The 19,894-nt window shown below is 40.3% G+C and overlaps 1 protein-coding gene across 1 annotated transcript; it reads left to right on the forward strand.

Annotated features, from left to right (window-relative positions):
* Window positions 1–2,363: 2,363 nt before the first annotated feature.
* LOC102786295 (polyunsaturated fatty acid lipoxygenase ALOX15B-like) lies at window positions 2,364–18,935 on the forward strand. The gene is made up of 14 exons (XM_087836428.1): window positions 2,364–2,510; window positions 3,252–3,456; window positions 6,830–6,914; window positions 7,195–7,308; window positions 9,099–9,199; window positions 9,420–9,586; window positions 9,754–9,897; window positions 10,453–10,656; window positions 10,848–10,934; window positions 11,018–11,187; window positions 13,446–13,567; window positions 13,649–13,749; window positions 18,434–18,604; window positions 18,756–18,935. Exons 1-14 carry the CDS (start codon window positions 2,364–2,366, stop codon window positions 18,933–18,935), a joined length of 1,998 nt encoding a protein of 665 aa, XP_087692554.1.
* The last annotated feature ends 959 nt before the right edge of the window (window positions 18,936–19,894 follow it).

The following is a 19,894-nucleotide window of genomic DNA, read 5'->3' on the forward strand; positions in this document are numbered from 1 at the left end:
AACACGACTGAAAAAATCTCACAGTACAGTTGGATGCAAAAGTTTGGGCAACCTTGTTAATAGTCATTATTTTCCTGTATAAATCGTTGGTTGTTACAATATAAAAAGGTCCATTAAATATATCATATAGGAGACACACACGGTGATATTTGAGAAGTGAAATGAAGTTTATTGGATTTATCGAAAGTGTTCAATAATTGTTTAAACAAAAAACTAAATTGTTTAAACTTTTGCATCCCACTGTATATGCCCAGCTTAAGGAAACTACAGCAGTCTATAACAAAATCTTGTTCTTTCCACAACGCTGGATGAATGACAATTTCCTCATAACTTCTCTGGTTTAAAGATAACTTCCTGTTGGAATAAGCAATAACTTATTCGTTGCTTGTTTGGAGTACAGTGCATTTGCTAAATTTCCTTGTTTCTTTTTGTTTTGTTGTTTATCGTTTCCTCTTTTCCTCTTCATAGTTTAATGGGGTTTCACCTGCTTCTTGTTAGTTCCTTGTGTGCACTTGTCGGTTGTTATTGCAGTGTATTGCCAGTGTAATGAATTGTACTAACTAACATATCAGAAAAAGCTTAAACAATTAACATTTTTTTGTAATTCTGCAAGCAAATGACCCACCAAACGGTCTCCTTAATAAAGTTACTGACTCCAAAGATCAAACAGGACATACAATAAGACAGACTGACATTTTTTTTATTATTATTTAGTGCACATTTTAATTTATATACTGGCAAAAACTGGTTGTAGCACTGACAGGGACCCTTTGTGAAATCACCAAAATGTTATCTGTACTGTATATAAACCGAATCATGGGAAGAAAAACAACCCTCTTTGTCTTTTTTCTGCTAAAGAACAATTGATGAAGAAGCTGAATACTGCTGAGAAACCACCAAGTCAAAGTCCCGACCTTTCAGTGGAATTTTGTAGCAGCTGAAGTAAGAAGTTCCTCCAACATATACAGGGGTATACACTGGCTGATCATAGTTTGAATTAATGCAATTGTTGCTGTTTCTTGGCAGACAGTAGACATGATCTGTTTGGCTGGAGATCTGCTACAGAAATGAAATATACACTGTAATTTTAATAGGTTATCCTACCAAATTCATTTTATTCATTCATGCATTCCTCAATTGATTAAAACCTCCAGGAACAAACAATGGCTTCAATGTTGAACTGAGAAACTTTTGAACAGTGAATGAATGACAGTTTCCTCATAACATCTCTCGCTGTTATCTTCTATCGTATCTTTTCCTTGTTCCTCCTTTATCGTTTTTGTAGTTTAACTAATTCCTACTGCCCCGTGTAATAGTCTAGTGTTCTGAAAGGTAGTTGCCATCATAACCTGGTCCTGTAAAGCCTAAACCATGAAGTCATGATGAGAAAATAGTTTGTTTTTTTTTAAAACTTGAACTTTCTGACAAACTCATCTCTAGAATAAGATTTTTTGTAAATTAAAATAAAATCTTCATTCACTTAGAAAAAAAAAATCAATGATAGGAGTAAAATTGAAAGTGAAATTAGACCTGTAATTCAAGTGCAAGGCCTTAACCTGTTTATTAAAATCTGATCTTTCACAACAGGTTTAAGGAAGTGTATGATCACTAGCACTGAGGCAGATAATAGATTGAAAGGTGTTTTGTTGATCCAACTGGCTGAGCAGGAAAACAATTTCATGTTTCATGGCTCATCTTTTGAACGAAAGCAATACAGCGTTAATACCTACTGAAAAGCATTGTTTTTATTTATTATTTTTTACTTTTTTTTTACTTTACTAATTTTTTATTTGCAGTAAAAGCATTAAAATGCAACTGCACTGATCCTGATTTCCAATGAGATCCTGCTCAGTTTGTTTCTGGTAACCTGCAGCTGATGCTCAGTCACACCTGTATTGAAATATGACCATGACCAAAATCTTTACCAGCAAACACAATGAAACACTTCAAAATGCAGTGCAGATTGATTTTGTGTATATTCTTGGTGTAGCTCCTTAATGTCACCCACAAAGCATCAATGGATTAGGACTTATTCTTTGCAGAGACAAAGAACGGCAGAGATTTTAAATGAACGAATGAAATGAAACATTGAAAAGGTTGAACATTGTTGACAGATGCACCTTAGAGGACACTCCCACAAGTTCTGCATAAAAAGAGAAATCGGTTTTGAGTTGTTAGATGAACAGGGAAGTTCTTCAGAGTAAGATCTTGGTGTCATTAGCAGAGGTAAGATAGATAACACTGACAGTTTCTGCACTGAAACTGATCGTAGATAGAGGACACATTTGAAATTACTTCTCATAATATCTTTTGGTTAATATAATTTTGTTCCCATCAGGATTTTTCTTCTTTCAAGAGTGAAAATGGGCGATTATGAGGTGATCATTTTCACTGGCAATGTCTCCAATGCCTCCACTTTTAACAAGATCTACATTAAGCTAGTCGGCACAGATGGAGAGAGTGAACGCACACACCTGTGGAGCTGTGTACCATCTTTCTACAGGGGAGCAGTAAGTATGATACTCAGTTACTTTTTTTTATATATATAAACTCAATTCACAATAACAGTCACCTCCAGGTAGTCTCTATTTTAAGGTAAAGAGCATACGACATTAGAGAAAACCACAACAAACAGATAATCTGCTATGAGCAATATAAAGGCAGTAGGAAATCAACTCTCTTATAAAAGTTAGAAGTCTTCCAAAAGAAGCAGGTTCAGGGAGAGGCAGCCATCTGCCGTGACTGCTTGGAAGTAAGGTCAAAGAAAAGAGAGCATAGGGAGAGTGGATGGAACACAAACTGTGGGAGAGAAGACAAAACCTGAGACATCTGGATCAAGTAAGAGCTTAATAAATAGTGGTTTGATTACAGTCACCTTAAAAGTCTGTCGTACATAAACTCAACTATAGTTAGTCACATTTTGGAGTTTTTAATAAATTTGGCCATGTTATTCGAAACAAGGCTGTACTTTCCACAGTGGGAAGGGTGGTATCCTTCCTATTCAGATAAAAATTGTCCACAGGAAAATGGATGTTTAAATTTGTGCCATGGTTATATGAGATTACATCGTGATTTATAGCATTAAATACTTTGAAACTGAAATGTACATTTTAATTTTGCCTGTGTAGTAACTGCACTGTGATTACTAGGAGGTAAAGATGTGTGATAAAATACAATTGTCAGTTTAATACATGCTGACCTATTGTACATTTTTCAAAGGTATTCAAAAGTATATGCTACTTTTACTTCAGGTGTCACATTTCATCGTGTCCTGCCGAAAATCCCTTGGACATCTAGCACTGATAGAGCTAAAAAAAGAGAATCAGACGCTTGTCCCAAACAAGGCTTGGTATCCTGCTAAGGTGGATGTGACGTCCCCTGAGGGAGGCAAATACAGCTTTCCTGTCTACCACTGGATCACTAACAGCAAGCCGCACTACTTCAGAGAGGGAGCAGGTTTGTGTCAATATTAGAAATGAATAAATTAAAAGCAAAAAATGATCCATCCATCCATCCATCTTCATCCGCTTTATCCGGGGCCGGGTCGCGGGGGCAGCAGCCTAAGCAAAGAGGCCCAGACCTCCCTCTCCCCAGCCACCTCCTCCAGCTCATCCGGGGGAACACCAAGGCGTTCCCAGGCCAGCCGAGAAATATAATCTCTCCAGCGTGTCCTGGGTCTGCCCCGGGGCCTCCTCCCGGTGGGACATGCCTGGAACACCTCACCCAGGAGGCGCCCAGGGGGCATCCTTACCAGATGCCCAAACCACCTCAGCTGGCTCCTTTCGATGTGGAGCAGCAGCGGCTCTACTCTGAGCCCCTCCCGGATGGCCGAACTTCTCACCCTATCTCTAAGGGAGATGCCAGCCACCCTTCGGAGGAAGCTCATTTCCGCCGCTTGTATCCGCGATCTCGTCCTTTCGGTCACTACCCACAGCTCGTGGCCATAGGTGAGGGTAGGGACGTAGATCGACCGGTAAATTGAGAGCTTCGCTTTTACACTCAGCTCCCTCTTCACCACGACGGACCGGTGCAGCGTCTGCATTACTGCAGCTGCAGCCCCAATCCGTCTGTCGATCTCCGGCTCCCTTCTCCCATCACTCGCGAACAAGACCCCGAGATACTTGAACTCCTCCACTTGGGGCAGGACCTCATCCCCGACCCGGAGTGGGCACTCCACCCTTTTCCGGCTGAGAACCATGGCCTCAGATTTGGAGGTGCTGATCCTCATTCCCGCTGCTTCACACTCGGCTGCGAACCACTCCAGTGCGAGCTGGAGGCCCTCACCCGATGAAGCCAACAGAACCACATCATCCGCAAAGATCAGAGATGCGATCCTGAGGCCACCAAAGCGAAAGCCCTCTGCCACTTGGCTGCGCCTAGAAATCCTGTCCATAAAAATTATGAACAGAACCGGTGACAAAGGGCAGCCCTGGCGGAGCCCATCACCCACCGGGAACGAGTCCGACTTATTGCCAGCAATGCGAACCAAGCTCTTGCAACGGTTGTATAGGGATCGAATGGCCCGTAGCAATGGGCCAGACACCCCATACTCCCGCAACACCTCCCACAGGACACCCCGAGGGACACGGTCGAATGCCTTCTCCAAGTCCACAAAACACATGTAGACTGGTTGGGCAAACTCCCATGCACCCTCAAGTATCCTCGAGAGGATGAAGAGCTGGTCCAGTGTTCCGCGACCAGGACGAAAACCGCATTGTTCCTCCTGCATCAGAGGTTCGACTAGCGGACGAACTCTCCTTTCCAGCACCCTGGCATAGACTTTCCCGGGGAGGCTGAGGAGTGTGATCCCCCTGTAGTTGGAACACACCCTCCGGTCCCCCTTCTTAAAGATGGGGACCACCACCCCGGTCTGCCAATCCACGGGTACTGCCCCTGATCTCCACGCAACATTGCAGAGGCGTGTCAGCCAGGACAGCCCTACAACGTCCAGAGCCTTCAGGAACTCGGGGCGGACCTCATCAACACCAGGGGCTCTGCCACCAAGGAGTTGTTTAACTGCCTCAGTGACCTCGCCCCCAGAAATTGGCGGGTCATTCCCCTCATCCCCAGACTCTGCTTCCTCCTTGGAAGACGCGTCAGTGGGATTGAGGAGGTCCTCGAAGTATTCCTTCCACCGCCTGACAATTTTCTCAGTCGACGTCAGCAGCGCTCCGCCAGCACTATACACAGTGCAGGTAGAGCACCGCTTTCCCCTCCTGAGACGCCTGACGGTTTGCCAGAACCTCTTCGAGGCAGTCCGAAAGTCTGCAAAAAATGATGTAGCTATTAATTTAGAAGAGATCTTAAACATGATAAAAAATTAACTGAAAAATGACACATTAAGAAAGTCTTCTTTTTAAAAAAAAAAAATTTATTTAAGAGAAATTTTATAGACAATAAAGAATTTGCTAATTGGATCTCCTCAGTGAGTGTTTGAGAGAATAGTTCCTGTCCACCACAAGATGGAGGAGCAAATCAGCAGCAATTGTATCACTCCTCCAGTTTTCCACCTGAAGACAGCGTTTACATTGCAATCTACCTTTGGTAGTTTTTTGGCCAGTATCTGTAACATTCCGGAGATTCCTCATTGTTTTGACATGCCCACACACAACCCTGAGTACACACTAAGTACACTACACTACAAAGTAAAAGTAAGAGTAAAAGTGCTGCAAGCACAGCAAAATTATAGGAATAATGGAAATAACTTATATTATAATTTATCATCAACTCTGACCACAAACATCTGGAGTTAATTAAAACAAAAGCAAACAATATCATGAAAACCATCAGGAACATCTGCAACTGGTAACCAGAACAGACCAAGCAGCAGTGTTGGGGAGTAACGGAATACATGTACCGCCGTTACGTATTTAAAATACAAAATATGAGTAACTGTATTCCGTTACAGTTACCGTTTAAAAATGTGGTATTTAGAATACAGTTACTTTGTTGAAATAAATGGATTACACGGCGGTACTTTCCTGTTTCATATTGTGGCGGGTCAGGACTGTGTGAGTTTTGTTTGACAGCTACGTTCTGTTGTTCCAGGCAGCAGCGTTACGGTTGCCATGGTTACAGGGTGACGCTCTCTCTCTGCGTGTTTCCTGGGTGAGAGAGGCCTTTTTGTTGTTGTTGTGCTAAGCTAATAGGCAGAATGCTACAGGTATAGCTCTAAAGAATGTAGCATCATAGGCAGTGTAGTCCGTGCTGCAGGGAGAATGGACTGCCATACACATTATGTGTCTGTGAGCGAGGGAGGGAGAAAAAGGAAAAGTACGAGCTGTCATCGAGCAAAAACGGGAGCTGGAAGCATGTAAATATAATAATAACCACTGCAGCCAAGAAGAGTGCCTGACAAGCCCAGTTGTAAGTAAGCTATTAAGACCGTGTTCGTGTTTTCCTCCAAAAACAATAAGTTCCGTTGGAGCAGCCTTTCAACGCCTCTCTCTGTCTCTCGCTAGCAAAGTTGACCCAGACAACAAAGTAAAGCTAGTTTTCAGCTACGAGCCCGACACAGAACCCACCGTATTAGCCAGAGGTCCCTTTACTATGGAGCCGCGGACCTTCAGTAACAGTAATAAATCACAGCAATAGTACATTCATGTAGTTGTAAACAGCATGATAATATATTAAGTAATCCAAAGTATTAAGAATACGTTACTCTCATTGAGTAATGTAACGGAATACGTTACAGAACACATTTTGGGGCATGTATTCTGTAATGGAATACATTTTAAAAGTAACCTTCCCAACACTGCTAAGCAGGTAGATCAAATCCAAACCGTTCTGTCTTTAAGAAGACTTTTTACCTTGTGTGTGTTTTTTCTAGCTCTCACAGCAATTGAAGACAAGCACAGACTTCTTAGCCCGTACAGTCGGGAACAGGAGCTTCTGGAAAGACGCAAAGTCTACAGGTAAGAGATGAGAGCATCATGAGAACCAATAGAATGAAGGCCTGAAATCCTTCTCCACCTCTGGCTCGATCAGTTGGATGTAAATATGTGAAATACCAAGATAATTTAAACACCACATAATATCTGCTAGAATTTTATGTGCATGGTCGAAGCATAGATTTGCATGTACAAACAATTAATCAGTAACACCTGTTTTCTGTACTATAATCCCTTTCCACTACACTTAAGTTATTTTTGTTTTTGTATATTTTATATGTTTTGTCTTTATCTTCTGTTCCAGCTGGGACAAGCAGGGCATCTCCCACCTGAGGGCAAACAGTGTTTTATCACTCCCCTATGACATCCGCTTCTCTTTGACTAAGACAGTAGAGATGGTCTACATTGGGGCTACAGGGTGAACTCCTCATGTCATCTCATGTCATGTCATGTCATATATATACAGCGGGGAAAATAAGTATTTGACACATCAGCATTTCCAGCAGTAAGGGGATTTCCAAGTGGACTATTGACACAACATTCCCACCAGATGTTGCCATCAAGCCAAACATTGAAGTCATACACACAAATCAGAACATTTAAGTATACAAGTTAAACCATAATAAATAAAGTGAAATGACACAGGGAATAAGTATTGAACACACTTTATTTAATACTTTGTAGAAAAGCCTTTGTTGGTGATTACAGCTTCTAGACGCCTCTTGTATGGATAGACCAGTCGTCTGCATTGCTCAGGAGTGATTCTGGCCCATTCCTCCACACAAACGGTCTTTAAATCGTGGAGGTTCCTTGGGCCTCTTCTATGAACCTTAATCTTCAGTTCTCTCCATAGATTCTCTATGGGATTTAGGTCAGGTGATTGACTGGGCCATTCAAGCAACTTGATTTTCTTTCTTTGGAACCACTTCATTGTTTCCTTGGCCTTGTGTTTGGGATCATTGTCTTGCTGGAATGTCCACCCTCTTTTCATTTTTAGCTTCCTGGTAGATGGCAGCAGATTCTTATCCAGAATGTCCCGGTACATCGCTCCATTCATCCTGCCTTCAATGATATGAAGTCTGCCAGTACCCCTTGCTGAAAAGCAGCCCCAAACCATGATGCTTCCACCCCCAAACTTAACTGTTGGTATGGTGTTCTTGGGGTGGTGAGCAGTGCCATTTCTCCTCCAAACATGGTGTGTAGAATGACTGCCAAAAAGTTCTATTTTGCTTTCATCTGACCATACTATAGTCTCCCAATAATCCACAGGCTTCTCCAAATGCTGTTGCGCAAATTTTAACCGAGCCTTGACATGCTTTTTGTTCAGCAATGGAGTCTTGCGTGGTGAGCGTGCATGGATGCCATGGCGGGTCAGTGCATTGCTTATAGTTTTCTTTGACACAACAGTACCTGCTGATGCAAGGTCTTCCTGAAGTTCTGTCCGAGTGGTTCTTGGCTCTTGGAGTACTCTCCTGATTATTCTGTGGACTCCTCGGACAGGGATCTTGCGTGGAGCACCTGATCGTGGCTGGTTTATGGTGAACTGATGCTCTTTCCATTTCCGGATAATGGCCCCCACAGTGCTCACAGGAACATTCAGCATTCTGGAAATGCGCCTATAACCATTCCCATCACAATGCTTTTCAACGATGAGATTACGCAGATCTTGTGAGAGTTCTTTGCCTTTACCCATCATGAAGTCTTTCCTGTGTGCCTTCTGGGTAATGAGGGGCCTTTATGGGCCATCAATTAGGACTACAGCAGCTGATTCCAGTTAGTACTGATAGGGGACTGGGTTTCTCCATCAATACTGACAGATTTCAGGTGATCTCCTGGCTTTCTATGTCATTTTGCCCCTTGTTATCTTCATGTATTCAATACTTATTCCCTGTGTCATTTCACTTTATTTATTATGGTTTAACTTGTATACTTAAATGTTCTGATTTGTGTGTATGACTTCAATGTTTGGCTTGATGGCAACATCTGGTGGGAATGTTGTGTCAATAGTCCACTTGGAAATCCCCTTACTGCTGGAAATGCTGATGTGTCAAATACTTATTTTCCCCGCTGTATATATATATATATATATATATATATATATATATATATATATATATATATATAAAGATAGATATATAGATGTGTAGGTGTGTGTATACACATGACATGATTTTAATCATCTGAAAAAGCTACTGTGTTTTTTTCTAGACTGGGAAGGCTGGGACTGATGGGAATGCTTCAATCTAACAAGTTTAATTGTATAGAGGATATTAAACAACTATTAAATGTCCACAAAACTCAGGTTTCAGGTAATAAACAATCATTAGACCATATTATATAATGTATAATAGCACATAAAGTAACATAGAATAAGTCGTATTATTAGGACTCTGGCATTTATGTCCATGACATGATCAATTTTACTTTCCTGTTTTTTGCCTGCGGTCAAATATTATGATATTAACAGTGGCTGAGAAGGATTGTAAAGCATTTTAAACACAGAGAAGTAAAATTATGTTTTATTTCTAGAATACGTCTCTAAACACTGGAAGGAAGATGCATTCTTTGGCTATCAGTTTCTAAATGGTACCAATCCCATTTTGATCCAACGCTGTACACAAAAACCCAATAACTTACCTGTCCCGGATGAAACGGTTTTGCCTGATGGTCAGCATAATTTGGCAGAAGAAATGGAGGTTTATTTAATTTAAATTTCTATTAAATAAAGTTGACTGATATCTGGTTGCTCTTGTTTGTATGTTGGTGAGGTATTTGTATTGGCAAATTTTACTTTGCAGTTGTAATACCCAGACTAAATGCATGGGGTCAAATAATTTGTCATTCCTTCTGAAATTTCAAACAGAAGGGTAACATCTTCCTGTGTGACTACAAGATTTTGGATGAAGTGGAGGCAAACACCATCAATGGGAACAAACAGTTCTTGATGGCCCCGCTTGTCCTACTTTGGAAAAACAATGCTGATCAGTTAATGCCAGTTGCTATTCAGGTGAGCTTAGAACTCAGACATTAATAACGTAAATTAACTGGTTCTTATATAGCACTTTTCAAACCTTCCTGAGCCCTCAAATTGCTTTAGACAATGTGCATCTGTTGTATATGGATTTTGTTTATCTTTTTCCTTCTGCATAGAGATTAGCTCTTGCTAAGCCAAGCCTCACACACCACTACTCTTACCTTTATTCCTCTCTGCCTCAGCCACCTTTCCTCAAACTCCTCACACAAGACCTTTTAACTTGACAAATAATCTCTACTCACCTTTAAATTCTTTCATTCAGTATCCAAATCTTTTCCTAGTCATGTGCTTTCCACTCAGTCACTAACTGCCATTTCTCTGTCTCCCTGGATTATCCAAGATCCTCGGTCTGTTTCTTTCCTGCGCCTTTAATCGTTATTTTTACAGTAAATAAAGCTTTTCATTGCAGTTTGTGTTTGAGTTGGTCTGCTCAACATCTATAAAAGTGTTTGATGGTTAGCAGTTCGTAATGATTAAAAAAAAAAAGCTAGTACAAGTAAGAAAACACATTTATTCCTTCTCCTGCAGCTGAAGCAGAAACCAGCAAAAGACAACCCGATTTTTTATCCTAGTGATTCTGAGTACGACTGGTTGTTGGCCAAGACGTTTGTGAGAAGTGCAAACTTCAGCCTTTATGAACTAAATGCTCATCTGCTACGCACTCATCTGCTGGCTGAGGTTTTTGCAGTGTCACTGCTCCGCAACCTTCCCATGGTGCATCCACTGTACAAGGTATAAGTTGATTAATTGTTTCGAAGATGTAACACAATGGTAAATGGTACAGAAAGCAACAAAACTTGTGACTTTGATGTTAGCCATTTACATATATGTTATACAGCAGAATTAAACATTTGAATATAAAACATCAGACAAGAAAGGAAAAAAGTAGTCTTCTTACAAATGAACTTCTCTGTTTCCCTCAGCTTCTCATACCTCACACTCGCTACACTTTGAACATCAACTTCTTAGCTCGGATGCTTCTGATATCTAAAGGAGGAACTTTTGCTAAGGTATAAACAAACAAAAAAGACAAACAAATGCTCTTTTTGACCAACATGTATTTTTTTGCCACTAAGATTTGACTGTTTCCTAGTTTACATCTTCTGGTGGAGAGGGTGCCCTAACAATCCTGAGAAGAGCACTGACCTCACTGACCTACAGCTCCCTCTGTATCCCAGATGATATTGAGGAACGTGGACTGAAAGATGTGCCAAACTTCTACTACAGAGATGATGGACTCAAGCTTTGGGAAATCATCCACAGGTTATATCACAACTTTGTCTGACACAACACACATATAATTATAGAATAACTTCAATTTATTTCGAAGTTCACCTAGGCCATTCTTCACACCCTGGTAAATGTAGTAATGCACTTTCAGATGCTTGCCGAAACGAAAACAAAATTCTTCCAGATGGCTTCCCAGTTATTATTTTAAATGAAAGAATAAATGAATGAAGCCTTTATTTGTGACATGCAGTTGCCTGCAGTAAAACTGACCCGTCTGACCACACATATATTACACAAACATCACATTGCAGAGACAGGTCAGAATAGATAGCATTTAAAAAGAACAGTGAAAATTCACAACATCAGGGACAGGAGGAGAAAAAAAAGGACTCTACTCAGACTCACCTCCACTAGGAGAGCAGTTTAAGGACAGCAAAACAAAAACAACTCAGTGTCTGTGTCCGTTACACGAGTATGTGTGTGAGTGTATCCCGTGTTCACCCCATGCTTTATATTGTACAGTAGACCCTACAATAATAGATACAGAGAAAAGACCAACAATCATATGACCCCCCTATGAGCAAGCACTTTGGCGACAGTGGGAAGGAAAAACTCCCTTTTAACAGGAAGAAACCTCCTGCAGAACCAGGCTCAGGGAGGGGCGGCCATCTCCTGCGATCGGTTTGGGTGAGAGAAAGAGAAAAAAAGAAGGAGAAAGAAGATCAAGTCTCCAGTGGACCCAGGTGGCCTTGAAGGTCAGACAGAAAGTTCAGACAACAATCTTGTTATTAGTAGTGGTGCAACTGATCAAAAATCTCACGGTTCGGATCGGATTACGGTTTCAAGTCACGGATCGGATCAATTTTCAGATCGGCAAAAAAAGAAAAAAAAGAAAAAAAATTTAACATTTTCTTATTAACTTATTTAAATATTTTTTGCCTATTAAAAACATTCAACACAAGACTCTTTCCACGCAATTATATAAAAACAAATTAAGGTGCAATACAGGGCAGTACAGGGCTTTGTATCTACCACTCCGCTGTGATATAATCAGTGGTCACAGTCACGTAGCTTTCCCTTGACCTGGAGGTCCACCCATTTGTAGTTGGGCAACACAAGATGCCTGTGACAGTTCAGCCATAACTTTAAACTTTTCCTGCTCATACATGCCTGGGTACAATCTTGTCACTGAAGTGGATGCGCAACGGGATATCATAGCGTGGCTCAAGCACATTCATCATAGTTTAAACCCCTTGTTTAGCACAAGGGAATACGGCCTGCAGCTAAACTCTCCAGTAGCTTTTGTAATAGCTTTAGCCCGGTCAGATTGGGCAGCAAAGGGCTGCTTAAATGCCGCAAACTCCTCTGCTCCTCCACTTGGACCACTAACACTGGCCATAATTATTGCTTGACAGACTGACGACGTGAACCATACACTTTTTTTCCTTCTTTTTTGAATCTTCGGATCGTGTGCGTACAGAACTGTGGATTGGGATCAGTTCGGATTACGGATCAACCTTTATCCGTTGCACCATTAGTTATTAGTGAAGAATTTTGTTGTTCCAGTCAACTTCAACCTTGGCAGGTCTCTATCTGTTGCCAGTGGGATAGCTGCATGAGTGAAGATGGTGGTTGTTTGTGTTTAGTGCGAACAACTGCATCCAGTTTTTAGAGCTGGTCTAATGTCGGTCACTCGTGACTAAATCTCTCAATTCCTATTGCAGAGCCGTGAGCTTCTCCAAGATCTTGCCCATATGCGTTCAATAAACACAGTCTGAGTACTCACAGCTCTACTCATCGTCTATCGTGTCGGCCAGCCTGGTGGGATTTTGAACAGCTGTAGCTGCTTCTTGTTCTTCGATAAGCCAGGTCCGAGCCAGATCCAATCACCCAGAACTCTGTTATCGAGGTTCCGAATTGGTAGATCTCATTCAATGTCCTCCATCGATAATGTCGCTAAATACACAACACAACCGGCCATAGAGTATCACACAGCAAACGTCTCTGCAGGCCAATTGGGCTCTCCTGAGCCCAGGCTTTTTGTCGAAAAAGAGGATGTCAGTTCCGTTACAGGACCAGTTGATCAAATCCATAATTCTTTAGGTTTTAACCCTCTCGAGGCAGGCATTGCCGATTTGCAAACGTTAAAAACTAACAACCTGATTACCCCACATACATATTTTATATTTATTTCATCTGTTATGCATTATAGCTTTTTAAATAATGTGTTTTAGAAACCATCAATGGAAGTAGGAACATGTTTGAATGTGAATGTCTCCATTTGACCAAAGGTTGGTGAAGTCAACACTTGCCTTCTACTACAAGACTGATGCTGAGGTCCAAGAAGACACAGAACTGCAGAACTGGATTAAAGAAATTTTTCAGTATGGCTTTCTTTCACAGGAAACCACAGGTGATTCATTGTTTATTATATTATATTATATTTAATTTCTGTGTTGACATAATTCATAATTTATTCTGTCTATTCTGTCAGGAATTCCTCAGGAATTTAGCACTATGGATGAGATGGTCAAGTTTGTCACCATGGTGATCTTCACTTGCTCTGCCCAGCACTCAGCTGTCAACTCTGGACAGGTGAAGCATTTTAATATATCCTGATTATCAGTGATGATGTTCACATCAGATTTTCTCAGTTCTCTCTGCAGGGATCACTTTTGCATAGATAAATCCACTAAAATTTTGAGGTTTATGAAGGAGTTGAAGCAACTCCATCAGCAGTGAATACAATACATTACTTAATGCTTATTGTATTCTATGATCATAATTGAACTTTACCTCGTGAACATGGAAGCAGAAATTACGTACAACTATTTCCAATCGGAATCCCATTTATTGTGCACTCATTCATGTACTACAGTGATGACCATTGTTGTAGGCCACAGCCCTCATTTTAAGTCATAAGGTGATTCAAGTAGTTCATAATTTATCTTCCAATGTATTAAGAAATCTAAAAGTTGATAGAAAGTCATGCAAAGGATTTTAAATGTTTTTCAGTTTAATTCAATGGTAATTATAAAGGGCAGAATCATAACTCTCACCTCAAGGTGCTTTATATTGTATGTTAAAGACCAGTGTTGGGGTCCTTACTCAAAAGAAGTAATGTATTATACAATACTTGTTGCTGCTCACTGCAGCGTTGCATTTTTGTAATGCAAGTAACTATAACATTGAAACTGTAATCTAATTACAGTTTCTCAACTGAGACTGGGTGTACCAGTCCTAACCCAGCAGTCCTAAGTACAGGTGTTTAAGACTGCCTGTACTGATAAACTTACACTTCATCTGCCTAAAGGACAGAATATTTTTTTAATAAAAAAGGTACGCTATACCTTCTAAGGATACTGCCTAAGAGAGGCATGTATAATGTAAAGAGTCTTAACATAAAACGCTATGAAACTCCATCATTAACAAATTTGAGTTACGTAAATATGATTCAAATCAGTATTTTTAATACCTAGAGCATGCTCTAATCACCATAATGAAATATTAGCCAGGCTGACAAAAAGTCAGAGCTCTTTTGAGCCAACCATCCCTTTAACGTTAACTAGTAATGACTTCATGAACTTCTTCACAAATAAAAATTACCAATAATCATCCCACAGATGTAATATTATCTACAGCTACTCTTAGTACCATTGATGTTAAGTTAGACTCTTTTTCTCCAATCGATCTTTCTGAGTTAACTTCAATAATTACTTCCTCCAAACCATCAACGTGTCTTTTAGACCCCATTCCTACAAAACTGCTCAAAGAAGTCCTGCCATCAATTAATTCTTCGATCTTAAATATGATCAACCTATCTCTAATAATCGGCTATGTTCCACAGGCCTTCAAGGTGGCTGTAGTTAAACCTTTACTCAAAAAGCCATCTCTAGACCCAGCAGTCGTAGCTAATTATAGGCCAATCTCCAACCTTCCTTTCATATCAAAAATCCTTGAAAGAGTAGTTGTCAAACAGCTAACTGATCATCTGCAGAGGAATGGCTTATTTGAAGAGTTACAGTCAGGTTTCAGAGCTCATCACAGCACAGAAACAGCTTTAGTGAAGGTTACAAATGATCTTCTTATGGCCTCTGACAGTGGACTCATCTCTGTGCTTGTCCTGCTAGACCTTAGTGCAGCATTCGATACTGTTGACCATAATATCCTATTAGAGTGATTAGAACATGCTGTAGGTATTACAGGTACTGTGCTGCAGTGGTTTGTATCATATCTATCTAATAGACTCCAATTTGTACATGTAAATGGAGAGTCCTCTTCACACACTAAGGTCAATTATGGAGTTCCACAGGGTTCAGTGCTAGGACCAATTCTGTTTACATTATACATGCTTCCCTTAGGCAGCATCATTAGAAGACATAGCATAAATTTTCACTGCTATGCAGATGACACCCAGCTCTATCTATCTATGAAGCCAGATAACACACACCAATTAGTTAAACTGCAGGAATGTCTTAAAGACATAAAGACCTGGATGGCCACTAACTTTCTGCTTCTTAATTCAGATAAAACTGAGGTTATTGTACTCGGCCCTGAAAATCTTAGAAATATGGTATCTAACCAGATTCTTACTCTGGATGGCATTACCTCGGCCTCCAGTAACGCTGTGAGGAACCTTGGAGTCATTTTTGACCAGGACATGTCCTTCAACGCACATATTAAACAAATATGTAAGACTGTTTTCTTCCATTTGCACAAGGTCTCTAAAGTTAGAAATATCCTGTCTCAGAGTGACGCTGAAAAACTAGTTCATGTATTTATTACTTCCAGGCTGGACTACTGTAATTCATTATCAGGATGTCCAAAAAACTCCCTGAAAAGCCTTCAGTTAGTCCAAAATGCTGCAGCAAGAGTACTGACAGGGACTAGAAAGAGAGAGCATATTTCTCCTGTTTTGGCTTCCCTTCATTGGCTGCCTGTTAAATCCAGAATTGAATTCAAAATCCTGCTCCTCACATACAAGGTCTTAAATAATCAGGCCCTATCTTATCTTAATGACCTTGTAGTACCATATCACCCTATTAGAGCAATTCGCTCTCGCACTGCAGGCCTACTTGTTGTTCCTAGAGTATTTAAAAGTAGAATGGGAGGGAGAGCCTTCAGTTTTCAGGCCCCTCTTCTGTGGAACCAGCTTCCAGTTTGGATTCGGGAGACAGACACTATCTACACTTTTAAGATTAGGCTTAAAACTTTCCTTTTTTGCTAAAGCATATAGTTAGGGCTGGACCAAGTGACCCTGAATCCTCCCTTAGTTATGCTGCAATAGACGTAGGCTGCCGGGGATTCCCATGATGCATTGAGTTTTTCCTTTCCAGTCACCTTTCTCACTCACTATGTGTTAATAGACTTCTCTGCATTGAATCATATTTGTTATTAATCTCTGTCTCGCTTCCACAGCATGTCTTTATCCTGTCTTCCTTCTCTCACCCCAACCGGTTGCAGCAGATAGCCACCCCTCCCTGAGCTTGGTTCTGCCGGAGGTTTCTTCCTGTTAAAAGGGAGTTTTTCCTTCCCATTTGGCGACCAAAGTGCTTGCTCATAGGGGGTCATATGATTGTTGGGTTTTTCTCTGTATCTATGAAGCGCCTTGAGGCAACTTTTGTTGTGATTTGGCGCTATATAAATAAAATTGAATTGAATTGAATTGAATTGAATTGAATTGAATTGAATTGAACTGAATTGAATTACAGCCAGCAGCATCAAACACTAAATTAAAGCCTGGTAGAAAAAGCAAAGAAAAGATTCTGTCTTTAAGTTGTTTTTTTTAAAACTTAGAATTCACTGCAGTCCATGGGCTTATGGTGTTATAGACACTAGATATTTGAGCCAATCAGCAAAGAATTATTTATTTACTAAGATTTCTTTAAGTTTAAGATCAGGACTCTTTTCACAGTGAGTAATTTAAATCACCCAGCCACCAACATGTTACTCACTAACCTTGTGCAGTGGATATAAAAATATGTTCTCTTGGCTAAAATGTGATCAGTTTTCAGTACAGTGGTCCCTCACTGTAGTGCGGTTCACCTTTTGCGGCCTCGTTGTATCGCAGATTTTTTATTTATTTATTTTTGGTGCAATATTACATGCTTTTTTTAAGTGCAATATTAAGTGCATTGTGGTCTGGGTCCTGATTGTCTGTAGACTATTGTCAGTAAATCTCGTGCTGTGTCTCCTGTCCAGTACAGAATGCATTCAGCTTGTCAAATATAATCACTAGCACTGTGACTCTGAAGTGCTGTACTGTTTGTTTGTAAGTTTTCTCCCCAAAAATGTCGACGAGACATTTTGCACCATCAAAGGCACCTGTGGTAGCACCCAAAAGGCAGAGAAAGATGCTAATCATTGCACAAAAAGTTGGACTTCCGGACTTGCTAAAGGAAGGTAGAAGTTAACGTATTTTTCAGACTATTATGCTGGGCATACACTGTGCAATTTTTGGCTCATTTTGATTTTTCAGTCGTGCGACCGTTTTGGTGATTGGAAACCTAAGTTTCGCTAAGTTTCGCCTTCATTGTGTGTCATGCATCGTGTAGTATACGTGGGGTAACGAGATTAACACCTCACGACCAGCTCCCAATCATCAATCGCTTCGTTGTAAGAAAATCAAACCAGTTTGAAATCCTGTCAGCCGTCGTGAGGGTGTCACCACAGCCTCTCACACTGCGGACGCGCAAACACAGAAATGAAAGTGAAAAAACAAAGTAGCACAGCAGTGCAGCGTGTGATCTGGACACAAGCGATGGAGGCACAACTTGTAGAACTTTGGCAAGCGCATCCGAGCCTTTTAGATTTGGCCTCACAAAATTATCACGACCACAACAACCGTGAAAATAGTTGGATTTACATTGCTGCTCAATCACAGCTGCCTGATCAATGTTTTTCCATTAGCAATTTAGCAAAGTTGATGGTGGTGGTGTGTGCCTGTGAAAGACAGAGAGGGAGAGCGAGGGACAGATTATCTGTTATAACCTTCATGTCACATCAGGGCATCGGGCCGTATAGTGTGAGACCCTGCATCGTGACCTACGAACTTCTAACCCCTGTGAGTCAATCGTGCAGTTTGAGCAGAAGTTGAATAACGCGACTGAAAAAACTGCACAGCGTGTGATGTTACACTTGATGGATAAATCTGGATGTGAAACACCTTAGAAATCATGTGGAATATTTGGTACATTTGGATCCAAAGGTTAATGCTATCAGACCTAAAAACTATCCCTCAAAGCCTATAAATAATGTATCAATTACTTCACCAATGCAGTACGATTTTGGTGGCTGGATGCCCAACAGTCCTACTACCATGGAACTTCCCCCACCAAAAGAAAAGGGGACAACAACTGAGAAAACAATACTGGACACATTCCCCAGTGTTAACACAACAGTGCATGCCATGTCCACAGTATGGCTACTCAGCAAGCAGTCCTCTGATAGTGTAAGTACTCACCAAAGACGTTATGTTTTATGTTGCTTTTTGTTTATTTTAATGTAAAATACATGAACATTTTGCTAGAGTTACATATTTGATCAACGTGATAGTGGAACCAAAACTAAATGTACCATTGATCTCATATTGATCTCATCAGATTTTTCTTGGCAACTACCCAGAGAAGCATTTTACTGAGAGGTTTCCTCTCCTGAAGATAAAAGAATTTCAAGAAGAGCTCAAAAAGCTGAGTGCAGACATCAAAGCTAGAAACTCAAGCTTGGACTTGCCGTACACATACATGGATCCAGAGGTGGTTGAAAACAGTGTATCTATTTGAATGAATATTGAAAGGCATCTTCTCCTTCAGCTTTATATTAATTTAACAGGGTAGGGGGAAGAGTGTGTGTCCAGATTTAAACTTTTTCCACTGATTTAACTTTTGTGTACATCATAATCTTAAAACTTCTTAATAGTGTATCAGTGATTATAACAAACAGGGAAACTGTAAGAATGAATGTAAAGGTGTTGCAGTCAGAAGGTTTTTATGAAGAGGGGGGTTTGTGTAGTCATGGCCTTTTTTGTCTCAAGATATGAATTATTTGATTTATATTTGTTCTTATTTCAGTGTGTATTGCATGTCTGTTGTGTAACAGTTACTGATCACTGAGTTTCTCTTTTCTCAAATTCTGATAAAAAAAAAAACTAAACAAACAAAGCTTAATCCATATAAAATATTTACATTCCGTACAGATTCCATACAGATTAATAGAGTTTATGCATCTAAGGAATTGTGTGACAAGTGATGACAAAATACTGTGTAACTGCCGTGTTGTGATCACATGTTTAAACATTAAAGTCAAAGCTTGAAGCACCATGTTATCAATCTGTGTGACTTCAGTTATGACTGGATCCATTATGTTTTGTTACACAGCTGATTATTGAGGATGCATCAAATAAATGCTCATAGCTTAATTTTCAACTGAGCTGACAGGCGATATATAAAACATGGATGTGCACATTGTCACCCAATCAACGTTGAACTCTTTTAATGGCAGATCTATGACCATCACCATGTTGGTTTCATGGAGCTTGAGGTAAGCATACTTGGAAAAGATGGTGGAGTGCTTAGTTATAAGCTAATGCTAGCTAGCTTGATTACTGTTAGGTTCATTTTTGAGAGAGAAGTCAAATATACTCAAAGACACAAACATTTGATGCTAATTATGAGATAAAAACTGTGGAATATGACAGAACCCAACTCTTCAAGTATTAAACTTTAAGCCAAAATTCAGCTTT

This window comes from Neolamprologus brichardi, chromosome 23 (assembly GCF_056152115.1).
Source record: "Neolamprologus brichardi isolate AB-2024 chromosome 23, ASM5615211v1, whole genome shotgun sequence".
Classification (NCBI taxonomy): domain Eukaryota; kingdom Metazoa; phylum Chordata; class Actinopteri; order Cichliformes; family Cichlidae; genus Neolamprologus; species Neolamprologus brichardi.